Genomic DNA, 13,367 nt, shown 5'->3' on the forward strand with positions numbered 1-13,367 from the left:
AATCGGGCCGCTTTCGGCCCGCACAATTTTTGCTAGCTGGGTGGGCAGTTTGGGCGGCCATACCGGGCGAGTCGGTCGCAAATATGGCGGCGTTCTATTTGTAGTGACGTAGGTGGCATCTATGAATATATATATATATATATTAGTGGTGTCAACAATAATCGATTCGGCGATGCATCGCAATGCGGGGCATGCACGATTCAGCATCGATGCGGCAAAGTGCCATAATCGATTATGTCACTGTTTTAGGGGTGTAACGGTACGCGTATTCGTATTAAACCGTTCGGTACAAGGCACGCATTTTCAAACCGAACGGTTATTTCAAATGTAAGCGCGTCGCGAGCGTGCTCATAATGTAGACGCTGGCGCGACCACAACATCAAATGGCAAACGCAATGTAAGCGGAACGAAACTGAGCTACTCGTGACGGACTGTTTATCAGTTTGGACCAACGCAGCGCGAGCCAATCTTATACTACACAGCGCTAAGAGATCCAGTAAAGAAAGCATTTGAACTCGCCACTAAAGTAATAACATCGCTGCGAGATCTAGTGAGAAACATTCACATTTCTCCGTTATTAACGGATCAAACAGCGCTGACGTGGAAACCAGGAAGAAACATTGTGACGTGAATGAACTATCCAGTGTCCACAGATCTGCAATATTCACCATGGATTTACTGTAGTAACACTAACTGCAACTTTGGAAGTTTGGCAGGAATAGTAGGCTGTAATGCTTTCAAATAACGTTATGTCGGCCACAAGTGTATCATATTGAACCGAACCATGAATTTTGTGAACCGTTACACCCTACACTGTTTATTTTCTGGCCTTGAGTTGGACAATAAAGTTGAAATTTAATTTCAAATGGTTCTCAAGCAGAGAGAAGAGAAACATTTCTCATTCAAAGCACTGAAAACAGTGATTTATGCTTTCTTTTTCAGGTTTGAAAATGCCATATCCAATACCCTGTACCATTCAATTTTATTTTATTTAATGACATTTATGTCAAAGATACAGGAGAGTGATAATATACACATAGCAGCCAATAAAATCTGTTGTTCAATATCTGACTGCTTGTATTGCCTCATGACTGATGAAAATTTTGCCTTGTTGTGTGCAGTAGAATTTTGATGCATCGCAATGCATCGTAGAATCGAATTGAATCGAATCGTTACCTGGTGAATCGTAATCGAATCGAATCGTGAGGGCAGTGCCAATGCACACCCCTAATATATATATATATATATATATATATATATATATATATATATATATATATATATATTAGGGGTGCACCGAAATTTCGGTCGCCGAAAATTTTCGGCCGAAATGGCATTATCGGTTTCGGGCCGAAATAAAAAAAACAGCCGAAAACGTAAACCGAAAATGAATGTCACCCGCCCCTCCCATCCGTGCGCAAGCGCTTAGGTTTCACTCACGGTCGAGCTGTTATCACGCGTCTGCCTATCAAAGATTAAGCATGTCAAATGGCTGTCACTTATTGCACAATCGATCGGACCAACCAACACAAGTTTCGAAAACGAAAATAGGGAATCGATTTTAACGGCCTTCTCTCGGAGCGCGTCCAGCTCGTCACTATACGCTCGCAGCGAACGCGCGTCACACAGCAACTGCAGCCTCTGACACACACACACACACACACACACACACACACACACACACACACACACATAGCCTATTTCTGCATAATATAGTGCATAATATGTAGCCTTCAGTAATGTTTTTCATTGATGTTATGGCAGTCCACATTGCTGACTTGTGCGCGTCTTAAGCGCCCTCTTTACGTTCGCCCTAATGCCTGTTTAGTTGTCCGTGGATTTGCCTATATTTACTGTTGAAAACGGATCAACGCCAAATATAGGCAATTTACTAACAATTCAATGAACACTTTGCCTATGTCTCAAAAATCGAACAGGATTTTTTTTTTTTTCACAAAAATGACAGCCCTATACGAGAGGACACCAAAGTTACAATATGTAACATTTGTTCTGCAAAAATCTCCAAAATTGTGGAATTTTTTTGCACAATTTTTAAAAAACTATATTATTTGATGGAACATAAAACTTTAAGAATAATTATTATTTATATTTATTGTTAAAAATATTTTTTGTTTTGTTATGTAACTGTTAATAAAAGTTTGATTATTATATTGTGATTTTTCATTTCAGATCCATTAAATTCAAGCAATATATATATAAGTTTTTAAAAGAAGCCATTTTCGGCCTCAGTTTCGGTTTTCGGCCAAGTGCATCCTAAATTTTCGGTTTCGGTTTCGGCCCAGAATTTTCATTTCGGTGCATCACTAATATATATATATATATATATATATATTCAAATAAATCTCACCACAGTTGGTAGTGTCACGAATCTGGTCCATGCACTTCTGGTTGGTCACCACCAGAGGTCGCCCACTCGGAGCATGGACTCTTGCACTTCACTACAATCCCCATCATTCATTGCATTGACGACACACACCGCTGATTCCACTAATCACGCTTACACCTGAGAACTATCACACACTATCTAACACTCTTTATAAGCCTTGGACTTTCTCTCCCTGTTGTTGAGTATTGAATTGTGTTTAGCACTCCCCTATAGGCCATGAGACGGGACCCCAAATTTGGGCTACCGGTACCATTTTGAGGGATTGAATGTCTTTTTGATTTTCATGAAGGTACACATCTCTAGTGTTGGTAAATGTGTGATAGCATCCGATCCATGGTAGCTTTCATGAGAAATCAACACTTATATCATCAGTAGCTGCGTTTACATGGACACTTATAATTGGATTGACGGCTCAATCGGATTAAAAAACCTTCATGTAAACACCTTAATCGATCCGATTGAGCTTGATCCGAATGAAATTTTGATCGGATTGAAAGGGGTGGTTTATTCCTTTTGTAATCCGATCAAGAGAACATGTAAACACATGATCGGATTGAAAACCTAAACTGAAAGGACTGCGCATGTGCACTGACGTTAAATAGCGTAATGACGTATGATGAGCTTTTCTTGCTGTTGAATAAAGTGTCATATTAATAAGTTTCCCGTCATTCTAAAATTCTCATTTCACTCGCGCGTCTGTGAAGTAAAGCAGGACAACGTCCCACCAGTCCTTGTTTTGGATTCTCATCCACAGACGAATGGCAAAACGGTTAATATGCTCTAAATTATGACCAGAGACGAATTAATATTACGTCTGCATTTATTTTAAAACAAATAAAGAACCAATAGATGAGAATATTTATGCGGGAAAGTCTGTATATTCGTGCAGTGTGCGCATGTCAAAACATCAGATCCGATTTGAAACTTGTGACATATAATCGCGCACATCAACCCGATTACTTTATGTATCATTCATGTAAACACCTTGTTCGGATTCTTCAATCGGATTGATTTCATTCCGATTGTGTCCATGTAAACGTAGCTAGTGACTACAAGAGAGAAAAATGCTTCTATAATCCAAACGGTTGTTCTCTTCTTTTGCAGAGTGTAGGATCTTGAAGAACATCAATAACAGAACCAAAATTCAGTGGCTTTTCAGAAATTGAGTAGGTAATCACCTGTCCATCATTATAATGTGCTGTGTATTCTTAAAAAAAGAGCTCTACCAGATCGATTAGGTGAATGGTTGTATTTTCTGGAACCAGATGTGATAGAGACTTGCGGTTTTTTTGCATTGGAAGAGGCAGTGTCGGGGCTTTAAAATGATGTGTCAACCACCTTTCTAGGCCTCTGGGGCGCTGAGAAACTTTGAGTTGAGAATTGTTTAAAAAAAATCTTTCTATTGAACAATAGTTTATGGTGATGTGGCTGTTTTGTTTTGTTTTGTGTTTTGATCCCATGCTTTTTCTGATTTGGACTTTTTCACGGAATTCTACTTGAGAAGTACTTTTCTGGAGGTGTGATAATCAAATGTTTTATGCTGTTTCAGGCTTAGTGAAACTCTGTTTCCTCAATACCTCATTAATAAAGCAACAATGTGGCAAATATCTGGCATTAGACAGACATTATCATAAAATGCCACCAAGTCAAATTTCATTTATCCTTTTTCTTGACATATGTTTGAAAATCGTCCTCCGTAACCAAAAACTACCTTGAATCTAATGCTATCACACATTTTTCAAATACAAGGTCATATACCTACACAAAAATCACCATGCGGTTTAATCCCTCAAAATGGTACCGATCAACCCTCTGTCTCACGGCCTACTAGTGTTAGCTTCTCTACAGAGCCCTTCCAGTGATCTTAGTCTTGCCTTGTCCTTTGTGTTTTCCTGAGTTTTGATTCTTGCCCGTGTTTCCTGGATTCACCCTTAGCCTAGCCCTTTGGACTCTGTTTGCACCTCGTTTGGATTATTGCTGTTTACTTGGATTATCTCTCTTTGCCTTGCCCCTGTTGGATATTGTTTGCCGATCATCTACCCACGCTTGCCCTAAGGATTACTCTGTGTCATGCCTCTGCCATACCTGTTTGCTGTTTATTGACCCTGCCTGTATTATGACCATGTTTTGGAATAAAGCCTTGCATATGGATTAGCACGTCTCTCGTCTTGTTCGCCCCGTTACAGGTAGGCTATTTCGTGCTGCTGTTAAACCAAATAACATGTATAGAAAATTAACTTAAATGAAAAAATATTGAAACATTTTGACAAAGAAATTATTTGATCTGTTTTTACATTTTAATTGAGGACAAATTAGGCTACATTTAACTAGAGTGAGATTTTCACTCAGGCCTTGTCTACTCCTCATTGGGAAGCGCTCATACACATGATAAACCTGTTTGAGTAGATTCTCTGTGCCTCTCGTTGGTTTCAAATTACATAATCAGAGAATATTTGTTCACATTTAAAGCTTTAGACATGTTTCTTATCATGACTGAGCTGCAAGTGGCCTAGTTTTGGTTCACTTTTTTGACACGCAGCAGTTTCCGGACACAGAAACCACAGAAAACGTTTTGTCGTTAGCCTATTGTGAGTGTACATTAATGAAAGTAGACCTTTTACAGTTTAACCCAGAATAACTCTTATCTGTATGACCAAAAAATGGAGTGTATGAAGTTATTTTAGCTGTTAAATTAATCAAGTGAACATGCCGCCGTGTCTGTCGAATGCTAATTCAACATGCCAGAATAAAAAATGATTTTAGAACAATGCGTAGCGTCACTCGGCGTGGTGTGCCAATAGACTCAATTATAAACTTCAATATTTCATTAAAACAATATCAAAACACTTTGTGACATTTTGAAAAGCTTGCATGCATTAAGGCCACTGAAACCAGGATCGTAACTGAAACGCGCTGCGTGTTATCTCTCAATACAGAAGCAGAATCTTTATTTTATATTTTTATATGGTCTATTGGTGAAGTAGCATTGATTACTGTCCCCCCCCCCCCCCCCCCCAATAATTTTGGAATTATTATACAGATGTAAATTCAGTCATTATGTTGGATAATATTTGTTCCTATTGTAAAATGGAAATGCATGGTAATTTTATTTTATAAATACCCTATAAGCAAAAAAAAAAATAAAAAACTAGGCCTATGATGTTACAAAGTTTTAGTACTCGACAAATATCTATGAATTAATAATAACAAAATTACAATAGCACATCTTTGTTTGGCTTGGCGGGCCGCATGAGGCTTGCGAGCCGCGCAATGAGTAACCCTGACATAGTGCATCGATGCGTTACGAACAAGCTGTAACATTTTGAACACATCTAAATGTAAGTCAAAAAGACACATTACATTTCAAAGCACTTAAAACCCACAAGCCAAATCCTGAAACCAGTCCCCTCAGTCAGCTGATGGTGAAGCTAACCAACCAGGCTCCCTTCAGCACTGGTTCAAAACAACTCAACAGAACAAAACTAATTATGAATCATTCAAAATATCAATATTTAGAACATTGGAGAAAGCAAACAAAGTAGACTAAATTGTTATTTGACAGAGTATCTGCACACTGTCAGAGAAGAAGAGACGGATCCTGACTAAATACAGGCTCAGTGACCACCAACTTGGTCAGACAGAGATGCACTTCCTGCTTCACTGGGAAAAAGTATCTTTCACTAAGTGATTTTCACCTTGGACAAATAGCCAAAAGAATAAAACTTCCCAAAGTTAGCACCAGAAAAGAAGCTGGAAGTTCTCCTAGGAGAGGGTACAGCAGCTCCACTGACAGCTAAATATGTATCTGCCTGAGGCACTGTGATATATTTAGTTTTTCCATTCCACCTGTGTGATGGACCGTTGATGTGTTGTTTTGGATGTTATGATCAGTGATGGATGAAGCAATAATGAGTTTTGGGTGTTAAACAGTGTGATACATGGATTTTACTTGGACCTAAAGCATATTTTGTCTGTAATTCATTGCTTTCAATAGAAATTAGTGGAATTTTGCCATAAAAATCTTTAAAGGCCGTTTTCTCAAAATGAGTTTTTTCTCACACTCCTAGTGACGATTTTCCACTTCTGTAGCACCTACATACACCAAACTTTACAGTCGTGTTCCTAACTATATTGTGAATAGTTAACCAAGGTTATAGTCTTTGGCCCCCATGAAAACTTTAAGAGCAGTAACATTGACCTGGATTACCTTTCTTCTCCTACCTCATCCTGCATTAAAAACGTAGGTGTTTTCTGAGATCAAATTCGAAAAACAAATAAATGCGGTGATTAGTTCTTGTTTTTTCCAGCAACGTCTTCTCTCTAAGATCAAATCCTCTCTCTCCGAGAAAACCTTTGAGATTCCTATCCATGCGCTCATTACATTGCATTTGGATTATTGCAACTCTCTTTACTATGGCATGCCCAAATACTTTATTGCTCATCTCCAATTAGTACAAAATGCTGGTGCAAAGTTCCTCAAAAGAAAACGTAAATTTGATCATGTTTCTCCTATCTTAAAATCACTGCACTGGCTACCTGTGTGCATTTTAGAATGAGCTATTTGGCTGAGCTACTCTGTCCACACAAAACCTGAGGTCTGGTGATAAGAGACTTTTGTCTGTACCCAGATCACGGTTAAAGCATAGAGGAGACAGAGCCTTTGCTATTGCCGGCCCTAGGCTGTGGAACAGCCTTCCGGTTTACATCAGCTCGGCACAGTCTTTAACTGTTTTTAAATCTTTGCTTAAAACTTTTTTCTTTAGCTTTTAATTCATTGTGAGCTTTTGTCATGAATGTGTGGTTTGCCCATGTCTCTTAATCTTGTGTTTTGTTCAGCACTTTGGTCAGCCATGTTTGCTGTTTTTAAATGTGCTATATAAATAAATACAAACTTGAAACTTGAAGATAAAAGGCTGTGGCCTATCAAATGTAGCTGGTTTCAATGAGTTTGAGCAAACTCTGGTGTTTGGTTTCAAAAAGGCAGTCTTCTAATCTTCTGAGAAATTAAACTGTACCAGCCCTCTCACAAGAACTGAATCAAACTAACGCTCTCCATGTTTTGTGTAAATAGCTGGTTCGCTACGTCAGAATTTATTTGGCAAATGTGTTTCCCTCTCCCATTATTCGCAACTCTTTTTCGCAAAACCACTCACCTTTTGAGAGTGTAAACTTTTTTGCAAAGGGATTTTTTTCCCTGCATTTCCATCACTCGTTTCTAATGTGATACTTCAGAATGGGCATAAAAACAGGGTGAAGGAAACCGCTATTTCTGCAGATGTCACACTTTCAGGGGCACTTGGTCTATAACCATGATGAATCTGGCGCAAATTCAGTCTTCAGTGTCCTTCCACCGTTTTTTTATATTTTTTTTTATATGATGAATTAACTTATTTTCTTATTGAAGTCACGGTCTAAGAACTCAGAAACCAATAAAAATAAAGAAACATCTAACTTAATACCACATTTAACAAATGTACTTATCAATCAAAGTTTTGGTAAGTCACTTTTAGTTATATAACGCTTTATATTATACAGATTGTTTGAAAGCAGCTTTACAGTGATAAACAGAAAAATAAAGATCCAACTAAGTTGAGTTCTCTTAAAATAGTATATATGCACACATTTCCATTAAAACTATAGCTCCGATTTAATTACTCCTAGAATAATTTTTGGTGGGTTTCATAAGTGATCTATGAGCAGATTTCGTAATTAGTTTTGCCTTGTTTTATTGTGCGGGAGAGAATGAGACAGGATGAGCACATCTCATGGAAAATATGCGAGACGTGTGCAACCCTGCATTACAGAATGATATTGTTTATTATTTTCCTGTTATGCATAATTTATGTTGTCAGTGTTTGTAAAGGTTTGGCTGAAAATCACATTTAAATCACAGGAGAATGAGTCTCTATGAGGAGAGAGATGAGGAGAAGGATGTTGTTCACTACCAGAACCAGAGAGCAGCATCTCCAGAGCCCAGCCTTATGTCTATGAAGAGTGATGAATCCATGGGAGCCCCCCATAACTTAAGTGATGAATCCATGGGAGCACCCCATAACTTCAGTGATGAATCCATGGGAGCACCCCATAACTTCAGTGATGAAACAGTGACCTTTAACCCCAGGTGAGCCAAAAATCAGTACTAGGGACAAGAGAAATAATTATAACTTAAACATCAGTGATAAAAGGAGATAATCTGATTCACTGAGGTCCCTTTCTAAGTATCAGACCAAAGAAACGTCATGTATCTATGAAGGGTGACAGTGACTTGAGTCTTTTGAATCATTTAACTAAATTGTTTGTTCAAATAGTTCAGTGACTGTTATTTACACAAGTGGTGAAAAGTTTGATAAGTATTTTTTGTGTAAACAAATTAAAAATGTATACCCCGGTTTCACAGACAAGGCACTAAAATGCATATTTATTTAAATTAAATGAACTTGCACTGATATATCTTAAAATATGTCACTTCTATTGTTTTGTCTAAAGATGCACACCCGTAATGTTTTTTCCTAAATGTCCTAATTGACCTAAAACCTAATCCTGGCTTAATTTCATCCCTATCTGTGAAACCAGGCCATTATGCTCTTTTAAAAAGATCTATAATTTTTCCTCTATTGTAAACTGCTACGAGTTTCTTCATATAGTATTGTAGGATTTGAGAATGAACCAGACCTAAATAAATCCTTCAGGCTAATCGAGAATCAGAATTTCATAGAAACTCTGATCAACATGCAGGAACCTATATCAGACAATCTGCCATTTGAGATGCCATCCACTCCGGGCTGCTGTCACTATTGCCTAGTTCACACTACACAACTTTAAACGTCGGCAGATCGCTGTGCTGTTTAGTCTACATGACTTGCTCTGGAGTCTTGAAGTCGTTGTGGTGTTCACACTATGTGACACTACGTAAATGTTCTGCAACAGGGGGTTACACACTACACGAGCTGACAACAACTCTTGTCACCCAACGACTCTATCTGGTCCCAAAACCACATTTTGTCACGAAAACATGCGCAAGAAGTGGAATAGGAAATGGCGCATTCCAGTGGCGCATTGTCTATTTGTAAATGGATGGCGGGACAAAAAAATAAAATAATATATATATATATATATATATATATATATATATATATATATATATATATATATATATATATATATATATTTGAGTCACTAGCGGCGCCAGGATTTTGATTGTAGGTGGGCCCCCAGAAAACTGGATGGGCCAGTTAAAATAAGCCATCTCCGTTTCAGCGCTTTTCTGGGCACTGAGGACAGCGACTCAGTAGCCTACCTGAATTTAATGCGTAATTAGCATAGGTTTAAAAAAAAATTTTTTTAAATACAATTACAGTTTCATTTAATTTATTGTTTAATAAAATTATAGGCCTATTATTTTTAGTTTATTAACCCCCTGAGGTCGGCTATCGCGCCGGCGTCAGTGAAGTCAATTCTGAAACCCGTCCGAAAATGAACTGTAACTCAGCGAATACTCAGTCAAACAGGCATACAGACACACAGGCATGAAGCTTGAATTCTCTTCTTTTAAATAAAGTAAGTTTTATAAAAAACAAATATTCACAGTTTATGTAATATGTATGTAAAGAGAGAGATGTCAGTCGTTCTCATCTCGGCTAATTAAGTTTTAATGTAACTCCGCCCACGGAGACCGCGCTATACAAACGCAAATGTGAGGCGATCCATACAAACCTGTGAAACGCCCACTTCAGCTGGATAAGGCCGGTGACACACTGGATGCGTGGCGTAAGTCTCAGCTGCGTGGCGTGTCCGTTTTTATTTCGGCTCCCATGTTAACAGTTTAGAGTTTGCACACTGCCTGTGTGAGAGGCAGGCGTGGCATCGCCGCGTGGAAAACGCGTGCATGCTCGAAATAGAACCGACGCCTATTTTTCACGCGAATACAAATACATATTAATAAATGTCATTTTGATGTTTAAAAGTGTCTAGGTTTTGACATAAATGCAAATATAAATGTAATTTTACAAAATATTATCGATTTTCAAATACTGCTGTATTGAATGAACAGCTTTTAGCAAACTCTATTGCTATACTGAGATGAGGAATATATACTGTATGTGTTGTCAAAAATAAAGTCATCAACTAACTAATGATTTACTTTGAAATACATATGATAAAATGTATACTTTAGTTTTGAAAGACGTTGAATAGTTTTGAATAGATTGTAAAGTTTTTTACTGTACAATAGACTGCCACATCAAATAAGCTTTTGTTTGCCAATTTTGCTTATATGTTAAATGTAGTATGTTTTGTCAAAAATAAAGTCATCAAATAATACGTTTTGTATACTTTAGTTTTTAAAAAGAAAGATTACACTTGAATTGTTGTTGTAATTGTAACCTTTTTAATAAAAAATTTACAAGGTAGATGTAAACAAACTATTAAAAGGTAAATATAATTTTTTTTCTTTAAATAATTTGTATTGTGTTTTATTAGTGACAAATTTGGGGAGAGGATAAATATTCCAAAACTGAAAATACAGTATGAGAATTAACTGCACAATTACTAGATGTTTACCTTGGATATTATACAATTTGCAAGCACAATTTGTGGAAAAATAAAAAAAAATTGCGATGCTTCCAACTGTGAACCAATTTGGTAGTGTATATATATATATATATATATATATATATATATATATATATATATATATATATATATATATATATATATACACTGCTCAAAAAAATTAAAGGAACACTTTGAAAACACATCAGATCTCAATGGGGAAAAATATCATGCTGGATATCTATACTAATATGGACTGGGTAATGTGTTATGAACGAAAGGATGCCACATCGTTTGATGGAAATGAAAATAATCAACCTACAGAGGATTGAATTCAAAGACACCCCGGAAATCTAAGTGAAAAAATGATGCAGCAGGCTTGTCAATTTTGCTGAAATTTCATTGCAGCAACTCAAAATGGTTCTCAGTAGTTTGTATGGCCCCCACGTGCTTGTATGCATGCCTGACAACGTCGGGACATGCTCCTACTGAGACGACGGATGGTGTCCTGGGGTATTTCCTTCCAGATCTGGACCAGCGCATCACTGAGCTCCTGGACAGTCTGAGGTGCAACCAGGTGATGTCAGATGGACCGAAACACAATGTCCCAGAGGTGTTCTATTGGATGTAGGTCAGGTGAGCGTGGTGGCCCTTCAATGGTATCATTCCTTCATCCTCCAGGAACTGCCTGCATGCTCTCGCCACATGAGGCCGGGCATTGTTGTGCACCAGGAGGAACCCAGGACCCACTGCACCAGCATAGGGTCTGACAATAGATCCAAGGATTTCATCCCGATAACTAATGGCAGTCAGGGTGCCATTGTCTAGCCTGCAGAGGTCTGTGCGTCCCTCCATAGATATGCCTCCCCAGACCCTCACTGACCCACCACCAAACCGGTCATGCTGAACGATGTTACAGGCAGCATAACATTCTCCACGGCTTCTCCAGACCCTTTCCTGTCTGTCACGTGCTCAGGGTGAACCTGCTCTCATTCGTGAAAACCACAGGGCACCAGTGGCGGACCTGCCAATTCTGGTGTTCAATGGGAAATGCCAATCGAGCTCCCTGGTGCTGGGCAGTGAGCACAGGGCCCACTAGAAGACGTCGGGCCCTCAGGCCACCCTCATGAAGTCTGTTTCTGATTGTTTGGTCAGAGACATTCACACCAGTGGCCTGCTGGAGGTCATTTTGTAGGGTTCTGGCAGTGCTCATCATGTTCCTCCTCGCACAAAGGAGCAGATACCAGTCCTGCTGATGGGTTAACCCTCTGGGGACCAAAAACACGCCTGCGCGTTTTGCTCGTTTTTTTTTTTTAGCAATGAAAATAAACACTAAATGCTCTGTTAATTTTGATCTTTCATTTTCGTGTAATACATCAATCGATCCTGTTCAGTTTCTATTTTTTTTTCTGTATACTCACAATAAAAATAAAGTGTTTTGCTTTTTGACAAATAAAGAAAAATTAACATGATGCGATTTCTGCCTTCTCTCTGTCAGTAAACTCCCATTTGAAACGCGTTCGAAAATGATCTATAACTCCGCGAAAATTCAGTCAAACAGGCAAACAGACCCACGGGCATAAAGCTTGAGATCGCATCTGTTAAATGAAGTAACTTATATAAAAAACAAATATTCTCAGCTTCTGTAATCTGTATAAAAAGAGAGCGACTCCAGTCGAGCTCATAACGAGCTAATTCACAGTAATGTGACCACTCCCTGCAGAGCGCGTGCTATTCAAACGCAAATTCTGAGAACTATTGAAGATCTGTGAAACGCCCACATTAGCTGTAAACAAAGCGCGTCGCGATCGAGTGAGGCATAATATAGCCTACCTTATGGAGAAAAGATTCCTCAGAACAGTGCTGATATGAGGAGCAATATCTCCTGACATGAGGAGCAGATCCCGCTGAGGAGTGAGGTAGGCTGTTTTCTTTTCTCAAGTGTGGAATAACGTTATGGAATAACGTTAGTGTAGGCCTATGCAAACCGCAAAAAGATGAATCGCATTTCTATAATATGACTCTCCTTTCTGTGAGATGAATGAAGGGTACATATTTGTAAAGACTGTTTAGCCTAAATATAAATCGCGCGTCTGTGTGTGAAAGAATAAACTGCTTTGCTATAGCCTACTGAGATGAGTAAAAATCGACTGGAATATGTTGAAATAAAATGTATTTGTATAAGCAACGTATTAAACTGAAAATTAGCATTTATATGCCCTAATATTTCATAAAAACAACGTTACAGTCAGTCACTTGTTGACTAGATTTGGGTACAGTTTTTAGGCTACTGTAGAATATACTGCCACATCAAATAAGCTTTTGTTTAGCAATTTCTGCTCATATCTAACGTTATATATATATATATATATATATATTTGTCAAAAATAAAGTCATAGACTAAGATGTT

The 13,367-nt window shown here is 38.2% G+C and overlaps 1 protein-coding gene across 1 annotated transcript in view; it reads left to right on the top strand.

Annotated features, from left to right (window-relative positions):
• LOC311081176 (NACHT, LRR and PYD domains-containing protein 3-like) overlaps positions 1–13,367 on the top strand; it is a 104,487-nt gene that overhangs the window by 34,874 nt on the left and 56,246 nt on the right. The window contains exon 2 of the mRNA XM_084111580.1: positions 8,301–8,528. Within this exon, the coding sequence (XP_083967706.1) occupies positions 8,305–8,528 (224 nt within the window). The 5' untranslated portion in view covers positions 8,301–8,304. The remainder of the gene's footprint in view (positions 1–8,300; positions 8,529–13,367) is intronic.

Source organism: Abramis brama (assembly GCF_963993115.1).
Source record: "Abramis brama genome assembly, chromosome: 4".
Taxonomy (NCBI): Eukaryota; Metazoa; Chordata; class Actinopteri; order Cypriniformes; family Leuciscidae; genus Abramis; species Abramis brama.